The sequence below is a fragment of the Numida meleagris genome, chromosome 2 (assembly GCF_002078875.1).
Source record: "Numida meleagris isolate 19003 breed g44 Domestic line chromosome 2, NumMel1.0, whole genome shotgun sequence".
Lineage (NCBI taxonomy): Eukaryota > Metazoa > Chordata > Aves > Galliformes > Numididae > Numida > Numida meleagris.
This window is the reverse complement of record NC_034410.1, coordinates 24834868-24848743: the sequence shown is the minus strand read 5'-3', so window position 1 is coordinate 24848743 and position 13876 is coordinate 24834868. Positions and strand designations below refer to the sequence as shown.

The 13876-nt window shown below is 45.5% G+C and overlaps 1 protein-coding gene across 1 annotated transcript in view; it reads right to left on the bottom strand.

Annotated features, from left to right (window-relative positions):
• The window catches only part of NXPH1 (neurexophilin 1), a 136231-nt gene that overhangs the window by 120982 nt on the left and 1373 nt on the right, over positions 1-13876 (bottom strand). The window contains exon 2 of the mRNA XM_021389369.1: positions 13292-13453. Within this exon, the coding sequence (XP_021245044.1) occupies positions 13292-13345 (54 nt within the window). The 5' untranslated portion in view covers positions 13346-13453. The remainder of the gene's footprint in view (positions 1-13291; positions 13454-13876) is intronic.

Below are 13876 nucleotides of genomic sequence, written 5' to 3'. Positions count from 1 at the left end.
CATTTTAGGCTGCTGTAGTGATGGCATTTAAGCTCAAAAATAACCCAGAAGTCTATTCCAGCTGATATTTATTCTACCATAAGTAATATTTGAATGTGAGATGCAGTCATTAAGCTGGGAGCAGAGTTTAGCTGCATGTTGTTAATGTCTTGCAGCTGACTAATGGGATATTTGAATGTGTGACTGAAGGTGGCAGTTGAGCTCAGAATGATCAAACAAGAAAGCTATGGCCTGGCATATCAGCCACAGAAAGGATACTGCATATTGAGGACATCCACATGGAAAAATGTCCAAAGATGATATTCAGAGTGTCATGAACAGAAATCACCATACTAAGGAAAACCAGAGCTTTAGTGCATGGTTGATGTGAATTATAAAGATCATGAAGTAGTTAACTAATTAAAGCTAAAAGCTATAACAGAAGAAAACAATTATTAGAAATAAAGAATAATGCTTGTATAAGAAGCTTTCTGCGCAGTCATTTTCCTAGACAGTTACACTGAACATTGGTGGGATTTCATTGCTGTGCTCGGTGGCAGTAATACTGTCTGAGCAAAAGAAAAACCTAAGTGAAGTTTTCAGCCTTGAGCCAAACCTGTGACCAAAGTGAAAATCTTAGGTTTGTGTGTAACCTTGTCTCAGCCACTAAATGTTGTGTAAATGATTCTTAAATAGCCTGGCTGAAATAAGCATTTAAAGAGCCAAGCTTGTGCAAGCTCAGCAATTCGGATGTAATGATTCTTTATTTAGTTTCTCTTGATTTCTTTGATTTCTCAGAAGGAAATTGAGCTAAGATTGCCATTCAATTACTGTACTGATTTCTATGCAACTTCAGTGACTCATTCATATTTTAGAACCAACAGCATTTCATTAAAGATGAACATTCTGTTCATCTTTTTGAGAGCTAATAACACATATTTTCTACCATTCCCAACAAGTAAAAATAGAGGTGACCAAAGTAAAAGAACTTACTAAACAGATCGAACCATATGATTTTTGTTTTTAAAGGTAGCTTCCACATTATATTTATTTGTCATGAAACCAAACCAAACAAACAAACAAACAAACAAAAACACAACCTCAAGTTTATTTTTATAACCACTGGAGGTCACTTTTATGCTGGCATTCCTGCTAGGATTTCTGTCTATGTAGCGATGCTTTTAACATCCTTAAATAACCCCAAAATTACTTCTGTTGTCAAAGAGAGCTATCTCAATTAAAAAGATAGTTGAGGTTGTTTTCCGTTAGGCCATCTTTATGACAGCTTTTGTTTCCGAAATACATACTCAGAAGACGTTGGAAGCTAGGATAAATTTATCAATGTAATTTCACTGGGAACAAATTTCCATTCCTGCTGGGCATATTTATTGGAATCTGACTGTAGCTGGTCACATTATTAATAGCGAACAATTTATTTGATTAATTGACCCTACATTTCTGTTCCTGAAATAACCTCTCCTGTTTTGATTTCTGTTTGGTTTTTTTTATTCATGAGTATTCCATGAGTGTTTTCAGCATATTTTATGCTGAAGTTTGCTTGGGAGCTGTTTGTTTCATCTAATCGCAATGATTAGTTTTTTACAGGATATGGTGTGACGTGAGTTTTCACATACTATTGTCTTTGTTCCCTACTTGACTTTGCCATTGTAAGTGCAGTACAAGGAACACTTCTGATGTGGTTACTGAATTATGTTGTTTGGATCTCTGACCATCTAAGGGATGCACAGTCCTTACATTAACGATCCTTATCTAACCATTCATTGGGAAAAAAATATTTACGTAGAAGTACGTTGAAAAAATGTATGAGAATAAAAGGGATGACGATACATGAGAATTGAAAGGTTCTGAGGAGTGTGAACTTCTATAGCTGGATCCTCATGCTATTATCCCAACAAATGTCAAGCTGTTTTTCTGTGAAATGTTTTCCATCACAGAGGGATCCTTCATGCTTTTCTCCAGCCACATAATCAGCTGCAGGTAAAGTAAGGAAAAAAGGACAGCATGGAGCATGGCCTGTAGGATGTGCAAGTATGTCTCTATGAAATGAGAATTATAGGATGTATAAGCAATGAATTTGCTATTTTAAAAGTTTTTAGCATGAATCTACTGTAAATAGCCTTTTCTAAACAGGCAGAAGAAAGAATTATTCTACATACTTTTACAGACTGAGATGCAAAAAAGGCAGAGTATAGATGTGGTAGCTTAAATTCCCCCAAAAATCCTAGAATTTAGGAATTTATCTTAAATCAATCATGCAAGGTGGACCATACTAAAGTAGGTGTAAGTGTCAGTATTGTCTTGACTCAATCTAATTTCTCCATTAGTATGCAGATTTGAAGTAAAAACTAAATTTTCATAGTGGCACCCTACAAGAATTGCATTCCCACCAATGTACAAGTATTCTTGACTAACACATGAGCCCGTATGCCTCTCATTTCCTGCAGTGTTTTGAAGCTCAGGAGATTAACAACTTTTCATGAGGAACAGAAGTGTATGCAACTTTAGGGGATGTAAAATACATGAGCAAACTTGAGTCAGGGACATGTCCAGATAGCTGAATTTTAGCCTGAATCACCAAGCTAGTGAAGTCACAGCTCCACCTGTTGAGCTAAAGCAAATCATCCACCCATAACAGTTAGCAACATAGATTTTTTTTTCTTTTTTTTTTCTTTTTTTGCCAGACAGACATCATTAACACTGTTCTACTTGGCTAAAACAAGACCTAAAGGTTTAGGGATAAACCACTTAGTCATTATTCTAGGTGAAGAAATAGCCAATGAGCTATTCTGCCGGAGCACAAAAGGACTTGGATGTAAAGGAAGATTTTCATGGCAGACCAAAACAGGATCCCAGTCTTCTTGGTAAATTTACTAAAGCATACCACAATAACAGAAACAACATTAGAAATGAAAGAGTATAGAAGCCATTATTGGTTCTTCTGACTTCACAGGAAATGAACTTGCTCAGACCAAAGACAATGAATACCACCTGTGAAAAACTTACATCATTATAGACATAAATAAATGCCCATTCATATTTCTTAAAATGCTTATTTTTTTCTTCTGTGCTAGTTATAAATAGCCACTGCAAACAAAGAAACTCAAACTATAATGTAACAAAATATCACTCCTAACCACCTAATAAAAATGGAAATCAAGATAAGGACACCATTTTATGACCAGAGTACTCGATGGCAAAATTCTCTCGAGTCTGAATGGTGTGAGCAGTCAACACGCAGTATTTTTGTGGAATACATAGTCAATTCAAGTGCATTTTTTTCTGGAAGGGAAATAATATCTGCACTATTCTGCAAAAAACATATATCAATAGCAGTTAGACTTCAAATCTAGAGCACAGATATAATACTGCATATAGGCCACACATGGCTTCCTCAGATATGCCACCATTTGCATATCTTTGTAATTTTAGAAAACAGTAAGTGGTGCTTGAACACTCCAAAAACACATTTACTGAAAAAGACAAATGAATGATCTATTTGAAAAACCTACTTTGGAGTTCATTTCAAAGATAAAGATGTTTTCCAGACAATTTATACAGAAGTTGAACTAGTAGTATAAATAAGTCATAGCTCATGATTTCTAAAATTCAGAATTAAGCAGAAAAAAAATATTATTCAATAGTAATGTATATTTTTATTATCAAATTACTTATTATCCAATAATTATTGTGAAAAATAATAAAGGAAATATTTTTAGGATAAGGGGTGATAGGTAGTATAATGTTCACTTATAATTCTGATAGATTAAATGTAGACCATACGTAAATTATTGCTCTGTAGGATTCATAAAAACATAGATGCATGATCTTTCCGGCACACAAGAAGAAAAAAATATATCCTAAAAGCAGAAATAAAAGAAAAAAAAACTTATTCCATTCATTTTCTTATGACTCTTGTTCAGTAAAACACTGAAGCACATGTGAGCAATTCTCCTATCTTCAGTTAAACTTGTGTTTTATAAAAAGTAGTCACAAACCACTGGCATCTTCTCTAAAGTGCGTGATGCAACCCCACAGTTTCAGAATATTCCATTCATTGTGCAGAATAAAAGAAGCAGTCGCACCTCCTCTAACCTACTTAGTCACACATTTCCATATTCATTTGGATTGCATTACGCTGAAAGACTGAACCATATCATTACAATCTGCTAACCCACCCCATAACTTTTTCAAGGCTTACATTCCGCTCTAGATAGCAAATATTAAGTGCATTAAATATACAAACATAAGCCACATTCTGATACCTTTATGATTCTGTGGAATAGTGCATTATTACAGTGACTGGTACTATTTGAGCCGGCAGAGCTACTCATGGAGTACACATCAAGAGAGGAGTACCACCACTTGATTAACTGCAAAGAAGGTGAAAACACAGCAGCTGATTCACACATAGCACTGTTTTATCAAAGGCCAGATGATGATGTTCCTTACTCACATCAAGTGACCACTCAGTGAAGTGGCTTTACTGAGTTAAGAACATCCTTTGTGCAAATTACTACTCAAAATCCTATTTATTTTTTATAATTCAGATCTAACTAGATAACGTTACTAAAGTGTCATATTCTTGTACTTCTGCTTGCAATATGTACTATTCTACCATCTACTACAAGCAGTCCAATGAATACAATTGAACTGTTTATAGAGATAAGAAGAAAGTAGTTATATAAAATTGTGTGTCTTGTTAAGGCAATATATATTACAGATGAAGGTAGCAGAATGGAGCCCATCTGTTTTAGTGGTCAAGGTTTTGATATTTATAATGCACATTTTAATGTTACATCTCTGTATTCATACTCCTGCTTATTTTTCTGCTCTTTAAAATCTGTGCACTTAGCAATTGTCATCCATAAAGCTACAAAATTATTGCTATGTTTTACTTAGCAGTGTTACCAAAAAACCCTCTCAATGTGCAAAGCATTTCCAGAAGAAGCTTTAAGAAAACACTCTGTATGCAATACAGAGTAGCTGCAGTAAGTAACAACAGAAATTACTCTAAATTAGAGTCAAATTACCAAGTAACATTCTGATTTTAAACAGAGCGATATTTTACAATCCTGCTATTGACAGTGCAACAACTGTGAGGGCACGGCTTTAATATTATTTTTATTTTAAGCCCACATCTTCTTCTGAAAGGCTTCAAAAGCTATGGATGAGATTGCAAATATAACAAAAGCAGTCCATTAATTTTATATAAGTAGTTTTATGTACCTGAAGGTCTATGACAACACTTCTTGACAACATAGCTTAACAGAAGAACAGTTCTTCTAAAGTTCAATCAAGAATGGCTTATAAAAATATTATGGTACAGGTGGTCTGAACTCTCCATAACAGAAATTCCATTAGTAACAATGTTTGAAGTGCTGTCAATTACACTTTCAATTTGAAGAGGCATCTGAATAATGACAACCAATCCTCAGTGATAGAAATGATACACTTAATCTTGTACAGGAGACAGAATCTATATTCCTACCAAGTCTGTTGATCCCAGGGACCCTGTCCCAGTAATCATCTAGTTCTAAGGAAATGCACTAAGAAATAGCATAGGTATGTTTTACTTACTAGTTTTTCAGAAGTTTGGCAAAAAGCAGAGTGATTAAAAGCTCACACAAAAAGAAACAACTGGGATGTATACACAAAGAAACAACCAGGCTCTTCATTCTTTAGATTTATTTGCAGTAAATGAGCCTGGATTAGAAAATGAGATTTGAGGAAAATAGGGCACTACTATCATTATCATTTGGTAGTCACTCAGAAAGCAAACGAAGCCTTGTTTCTTCCCTTTCTACAAACTGCAGTTGTGGAAAAAGCACGTTATCTTTCCATGCATTGATGCACTGGTCAGCCTGTCATCTAAGTGATGAAACAACTAACAGAAGAGGTGATACCCCAGAGGACACCAGGAAAACTAACATGTGAGTGGACAAGACAGAGACCAACTAGCAAACGAATCCTTTTAAAGCAGACATGGGGGACAAAAAGAAAATATTACTGAACTGCCCCTTGGAGAGGATGAGACAGGGCATCTGGAGAGATGGATGCAGCATGCAAGGCAGATGAACATTCCTGAGACATTTGTCACTAGGTGGACTGCGAGATACTGACATTAATGAGGGTGGCATTTGGAAGATAAAAGCAATATCTCCGAAGCAGACAATATAGTTTCCAGGCACCAAGCATGGGGACATAGTGTAATCAAAACAGACTGGAAAATGATCACATCTAGCAAAAGTATCCCAATCACTACTGATATTCATGGGAGAATATGGAACAAGAATAAATGGCTTTGAGTTTTGTCTGTGGATTTGGTGGAGATTGTGGGTTGTTTATCCTCATAGCCCAGTCAATTCCTATCACATTTCTTTATTGAAGGGCTCTCCATCCGTCATCCACTTATACCTTCCTTGTCAACTGTCGGTGTTTCATTGACAAGTGCTTTTCAGGCAGCAGACCTCTAGAGGACAGCTCTGTCAATAGTGAGTGGGGATTTACAGGAGTGGAGGCTCTTGTGTGTTATCACCTCCTCATGAAAGCAAGTAGAGAGCTGGAATACACCCCAGCCCTGGCTGTCTGAACAAAAGCATGTGGGGTAAGCCAATCTGGCTGCCCCTTGAAGTTGTCCCAGAGCACCACTGCCCTGAAAGTAATGTCAACTCTTGAGTATACACATTTGCTTTTTCTACTACAGCCCAGAAGATGGGAATTGTCAGTAGTAATTAATCATTCCTTGCTCTCACACTTCAGTGTCAGTCGTGTCCCATTGCCCATTTTGATGCTGATGCTTTCAGATGTCCCTGATCTCCTCCCAAAAGAAAAGGATGCAGAGCTCTGGGATGGCATGAGGCAAACCCAAGCATCACAGAACAACCTTCCCAACCCCAGAGGCATCATACTGGGGATCTTAGATAATTAAATCCAAGATCTCATCCCTATTCCTCTCCCCACTCAAGCATTACCCTGCTGATCAGCGTATCCCCAGAAAATAAAGAGGCTGCTTCACCATTAAAAGAAAGCCAGTCTGCAGCAACAGTTAATACATTGACCTTCTTGTCCTCCCATCCACTTCTTCCTTCAGCAAAAGTGATGCAGGCAGACAAACCGCAAGCCCAGAGTGGCTTTCGATTATGGTCTGTGCAACACTGGCCCGAAATACTGACTAGCTCGGGACGGGGTGTCTTTGGCGGAGGAGTTTCCAGAGGCCGGCTCGTTCCCCGGCTGCGCACAGCGAGCGGCGCCGGCTGGGCTCCGCGGCCGGAGGGACGAGGGGCGGCTCCCGGCGCTGTCCGCGGTGCTGGTGAGTCTCCCCGCCTGCCCCGGAGCTGTCCAAGGTTCTGAACGTCGGGGCACGGAGCCGGTGCTGCTGGGGACGGCTGGACGACGCGAGGCAGCCGCAGAGCAGGGCACTGCCAAGTCAGCCTTGCCCCGATTCGTCTGGAAGCCCCTGTCTGCTTCTCTCACAGCCTTTCCCAACTTGAAACATCCAGAGTCTCCAACAGAGAGAAAACAAAAAGAAAACCACTTTTTTTAAAAAATCACGTGGACGAATCGCGCACCGAAGAAAGTTTTGCATGCGGATCCAGTAACAAACAAGAGGAAGGGAGCCAAAATTAACTCGAACCGGGATAAGGACAAGCTCTTTCTGTTTTCAGTTTAGTGTTGCATGCAGACGGCTCAGCTCCACATGTAAAGGTGCCCATGTTCTCATCCTGTGGCAGAGTGCCAAGAACCTCCCGGCTGTCCTTCAAAACCATCTCTTTCTCTCTCCACTTCAACTTGGGAAGTGGTAGAACAAAACTGACTGAATTCCTCCTTTAATCACAAACGAGACCATCAAGGCAGATTCTGGGGAAAAGAAACTGTTACTAAGCAGCGACCGGTGTCATAGTAGTTAAAATAGAAGAGAAAAGCCTCTCACAAAGTCGATTCTTATGTAGATGAGGCGACATAAGAGCTTTTCTCTCTCTTAGCGGGCTTACTGAATTTCTAATTTGCACAAAGAAGCCCTAGAGGAATGAGGAAGAAAGGGCGGGAATATTGGGACTGCCAGTCATAATAAATATTGCCGTGCTCTGGATTGTCGCCTAGAAATACACTGAAAATGGGGAGATCCAACGCCATTGTCTCAGCCGAGTTATTTCTCTTGACCTTCGGCTTTGTCCACCCAGGCTGAACAAACTTCCCGAATTGAGTATCACCCCTGCTCTCTGCAAGACTCACAACTTCAGTCTCTCTAGGTCACAGAAAGGAGAATGAGAGGCAGTTTCCCCCACCAAAGGAAGGACACTTTCAGAAGTTTACAGCCAGAAAAACTTAGGGTTAAACTATAAACTAGGAAAAGTACTGTCCTGTGGAACAGAGAGCAGTTTCCACTGCATTGAGAACCCGCCAATATATATCATATCAATAAAAAGGAGCTCTTCGAAAGCTTGCATAGTAATTGAGATTGGAGATCTTTTTTGATATGGGTTGGCATTTCCTCATATCAATCTGACAGAGCCAACTCAGGAAATTGCTGGTAATATTCATCTGGGGAGCAGTTTCATTAAACGTAATTCATTCGACTTTCACAATAAATTGAGTGACATCCTTACAGCAGAACCTTTTTATCCTTGATGAAGTGCTTGCCAGCCTTTGGTTTTCCACTTTATTGTCACATTCCTTAAAGCAGAATCGTCAACATGTCAATCTGCTGCAAGAAAAAAAATGCTAAAGCTGTATTTACAAAGCACCCAGGAGGTGGTTTAATGCTGACTTATAAGAAGAGCGAGTTGAGAGTTAAACTATCTGATAAATCACAGCATAACTTCACCCAAGCCCAATCGAGAGAACAGAAGCCAATCCTAGAGAGGGAAGGATGGCTCACACATTCATTTTCTCCAAGTGCTGGCTATTCCGAGCAATTGGTTTCTTAACCTGCTTCACCGCACTTTCCAAGACGACTGGGAAATTGGATTTTTGTTAATTAAAATGGCGGTTTAGAGATGCAGAGACGTATTAAAGAGCTTAAAATGGATACCTCTAGGTATCAACTTGGAAGTTTTGGCTATTCAAAGGGGAGGGGATACTGGATTGTATTCAGGTGCCTCCCTAAAATGTGAAATCTACTCGGAGCTGCCTTCTCCAGCAATTTAAGAAATGAAAATAGCACATGTTAAGCAGCAGGAAAATAAAATTTCAGCGCGGGAGAACCCATCCTTAAGCTCCTAGGACGGGGCTTGTGGTTGGGAAGGAAGGAAGCTCGCAAAAAACAAAACAAAAAAAAAAAAAAAAGCACCACTGTATGCCTAACAGAAAACTAGAGCACAGAGAAGTTTGCTTCACCACGTGCAAGCGATTCGAGACCGATTTCTGCTCCCGTGCCTCATGTTCCGAAAAGGTAACTATTTCCCCTACACCACTGCGAATGCGTTCCAAACTCCTTTAGAAAGGAGGAGCGGGGTTGTCTCAGGAACACGTCAACTCTCCAGCACAAAAAGCCACTTCTATCCCCCAGCCCCCGCCAAGAGTTCTCCCCCCTCCCCGCCTAGGACGTCAAACTGAAAAATGCAAGAAATCGCTTGTTTGGAAAATAATAAAAAACAATAGCCGAATGCTTTCAGCACCGAATGCCTCTGAGAAAATACTGTGGGTGGTGATTATGACAGGACAATACCTTCCCTCTCTTTTGTTTTTTGTTTTCTTTTATCTTCGCTGCCTGTAGAGCTGTTTTTTTTCCTCCCACATCAAAGTAGGACACAATCAGCAACTATCTTTAAAAATGAGGGAAAAAAAAAACTTATCTTCGCAGCACGTGATATCTCTCCACGTTCTCCATAGCTTTCATTAACCGGGGTGAAATGACCGCAAACAGTGCGACACAGAGCGAAATTAAATGTACACAAACCGCAGAGCCACCAACCCCTGTTTACCCCCTCAGCAAACACCGCACCGAGCGTGCCACCGCTGAGAACAATTGGAAACCGCTTTTCTTCGCGACATTTTTACAGGAGAGCCCCGCTCGGCTGTCGGAAGGCCTCCAAACGGTGTGGAACGGACCTCAAAATCCCACCGACACGGGGGGAGGTTCGCAGGCTTTTTGCAGACCCCTCTGCCGACTCCTTCGCCCTGTCAAACACGGTGTCCAGGAGAAGCTCCCCCGCGGAGCAACCTCCTCGCAGCCCACGTCGGGCGTGTGTGTAGGGAGGAGGAGGAGAATCATCCCGTGATTTGCCCTTGTTCCGCTTAAGCGCTGCGCGGAGGAAAATCTCTCTGCCAGACAACGCTTGCGTAGAGCCTAATTGTCAAACCCGCCGCTCCGGGCAGGGAGCTAGCAGCGAGCAGGGTGATCCCAGCAGAAGAGGTGCGAGCTGCTGCTCCTTCCTCGCACGGGGTCGGAGGTTGCTCCCGGCGCGGGGCGGCAGAGCCGGGAGCGCGGCGGAGCCCGCAGGCAGCGGGCGGTGCGGAATGTCGCGCTGCGGGCGGCGGACGGGGCGAGCGCTGCCGCTGCCGGGAACCCGGCGGGCCCCGCTCGCACCGAGGGGCTCCGTGCAGCCTGTGGGAACCGTCTGTCTCGGCCGCTTGGCCCTTTTCGGAGCTGGCCCACCGAGAAACAAGTGGTTGGGAGCTTTGCCGGCTTTGCCAGCAGCTTCGCTGTGCGTTTTGTAGTCGCTTTTGCAGCATGTTGCTTCTACCCCGGGAAGAAGAAAGTAAGAAAGAAGGAAATAAAGGGGGGAAAGGACAGCCTGGCGTTTTGTTTTGCTGTGGTGTCAGGCTGGAAATTCACCGGCAACTAAGTAGGAATTAAACGAGAAGGTTTCAGTGAACGGAACAGTGTAGGACTATGGTGTCCTTACGCATAGACAGAAACGAAACCCAAAAAGAAGGAAAAAAGTCTCCAGTCTCCAAGTGGGTTTTGCTCTCTAAATATTTACATGCTTCCTCAATGACATTTTTGAGCTCGGCGCAGCACTGATAACTGAGAAAACATTATTCATTAGAGTACCACCGAGATGCTTTGGAAAGGACAGCGAAGTGTCTCGGGGTAAATCCATCCGAGTGTGGCATTTTGAACACTTTGTGCAGCTCTCTAAATCTGAGGGGACAAAATAACTGCGGCCCCTTGAGATGAACTCCTAAGTCTACCGCATAAATACAGAGCCACTCGTTTAGGCCAAAGGCAGCGAGCTCCCTGTGCAAATCAAATGTAATATTTGCAATACACCGCACAGCTCGGAACAAGGAGAAAACGCCTGTCTCACACGGGCTACCTAATGTTCTTATCAATAAACATAATACAGCGAAACGTCTCCACCCCAGCAAAATTCCCACTCTTTGCGGTCAGGCGTGACCTCTATAAATTCCAGGCAATAAGGCGGAATGGCATACGGCTCTATTAAAGGGAAAGCAGAAAGGCACTTCTCGCTCTTTCTTTTTTTTTTCCCCTAAGATTTCATTAGGAAAAGGTTGAACGGTGGAAGAAGAGCAGAGCGGTTCGCCCTGTGGGGGGGAGCGGGGGGTCACACAGCGGCAATGCTGTAACGAGGTGTTCTCGGGGCGTTCGCTGAATGCCGCCGGGTTCCGGAAGGGGGGACGGGTGTCCTGCCCCAAACTCTGTGGGAAGCTGTTTGCGTCGTCATTTCGTTTACCCTTCCTAACAAGTTGGACACCGGCAATCTAATTCCAAATTAAGTCCGCGCGGACGGACGCCGAGGGAGAGCGCCGAGCGCTGCTGCGTGGCGCTGCCTTCACGCTGCGGGCAGAACTCGGTGCTTCCACGCGATCACTTTGTTGCGGCGCGAGGGCCTAACGCAAACTTTCCGACTGAATCCTGAGCGCAGGGAGGGGGGAGAGGGGCCGGCATCGCCGCGCGGGGACCGACTGAGAGAAGGAGAGGAGCCGGTGGGACGGGGAAACCCTCCGCACCCCTCCGGGCTTTCCGGCAGAGGAGCACACCCCCTTCCCCGGTTTGCCTTTTATTCCCCTTTTTTTTTTTTTTTTTTTTTTGGTCCATATTCTCATTGTTCCAAGGGAAACTAAAAAAATAAAAAAATCGTCTCCTTTGCTCAGTGATGCCAAGCCCGGAAAAAAAAAAAAAAGCATTCAGGTAATGAAGTCTGTAACTAAACGGTAATTGAATCAGCATAATTTGCACACTGAATGGTTTTCAAATGCTCCCAGTTTACAATTAAAGGAGAATTAATGCGCTTGTTGTTCAGACTGCGGCGCATTAGAATAAATCCAGCGCTGTTGTTGTAATGAGTCGAGAGCAGTTTAACTGCCAGCAAACACATTTAAAATTTAACACGACGTATCGATCTCGCTCCGGTTCTTTGATGGATGGTTTGCCGCGCACTTTTTTCCCGGTTTTCCCCACGCCTCCTCCACACAAGTGCAGGGAGGCGACGCCCGGAGGCGGAGGGCGGCGGGAGGGCGCGGGACGGGCGCGGTCCCCGGAGCTGCGCGGCCGCGGGAGAAGAGCGCGCGCGGGCCCGCCAAGCCTCGCGCCCGCCCGCGATTGGCTGCCCCGTGCCGGCTGCGCCGCGCCGCGCTGCACCGCAGCGCCCCCATGCGGCGCGGGTGCGCCAACGCAGACAGACGCGGAACGGGGAGCGCCGTCGCCCCCGCCCCCGCCGCTCCGCAGCCGCCGCCGCCGCCGGAGCCGCAGCCGGAGCCTCCCGCGCACCGGAGTTGGGGGGCTGTGGAGGCTGCTGCTGGCCGAGGGGCTCTTCCTTCCCCTCCGCCCCGGGTATGAGCTACCGCCCGGCGTTCACCTGCTGAAAGCGCCGCAGGCAGCGGCGCGGGCTGCAGGGAGCAGCCTGCCCGGTTTTGTTCCTTGCGATTGCGGAGGGAGCGAAGTGTGCGCTAACGGAGATAACGCCTCTGTGTACCCGCGTTCCCCCGGGGATCCTAAAGGAGGTTCGCCACGGAACTCAGCGGCGCTTCACGCGTGGGCACTCGCTGTGCCGGCGCCTGGGCTGCCGAGCAGCGGCGGGGAGGGGCGGCCGCACGGCAGCGGGGCGCGAAGTTGCTCCAGTCCCGAGCCCGAACGGGAGCCCCGCGGCAGCCTCGCAGGCACTGGGCGCCCCGGCCCGGAGGTGGCACCGGGACCCCGCGCCCGCTGCCCCCCGGCGGCGCGGCCCTTCCCCGGGGATGAGAAGTTCCGCCCGTGCCCTCCGCCCCGCCGGGAGCCGCCGGCAGAGCCCCGCGCCCCTCCGGCCCGGCCCGGCCACGGTCTGCCGGCAGCTGCCGTGAGTTTGTCGGTTCTCCGGCGCTCCCCGCTGCCGCCCCGTGCACTCACCAAGTAGAGGGTGGGCTGCAGCAGGAGGACCGCGCACCAGTACACAGCCTGCATCCTCGCCGCTCAAACTTCCCCCGCGCTGCCTTCGCTGCCTCTTTGTTCCTCGCAGAACATAGATCCACCTGACATCCACTTTACGGAACAAGCGGAGCTCTCACCAGCCTAGACAAAAATGAAATTATAGACCTCATGACCACAAGACAACGTTAGGCTCGAGACAAGGGGGGATGAGAGGTGTGTAGGGAAGGGGGGGCGGGGGAGAAGGAGATGGGGTGTGTGGATGGGGGTGGAGGGAACGGAAAACGATTAAAATCGAGTTAATCCAGCGGCAGAGCGGAGTGGCCGCCCGGACCGGGCTGGCTGCGGAGCGCCCGGCGGCAGCTCTCTCCGTGTCGGAGTAGGGCTGGGGAGCCCCGTGGTGAGGCCGGGACGGCCTGGGGGTGCCACCGCCAGCCCTGAGCTCCCGCCCTCGGTGGAGGCCGGCACAGCGGAGCGGGGACAAGGGCAGGAGGTGCGGAGAGCCGGGCTCCGGCTGCCCCCCACGGGGCGAAGAGCTTCGTCGCCGGGCCCCTCCGGCAGCTCCGC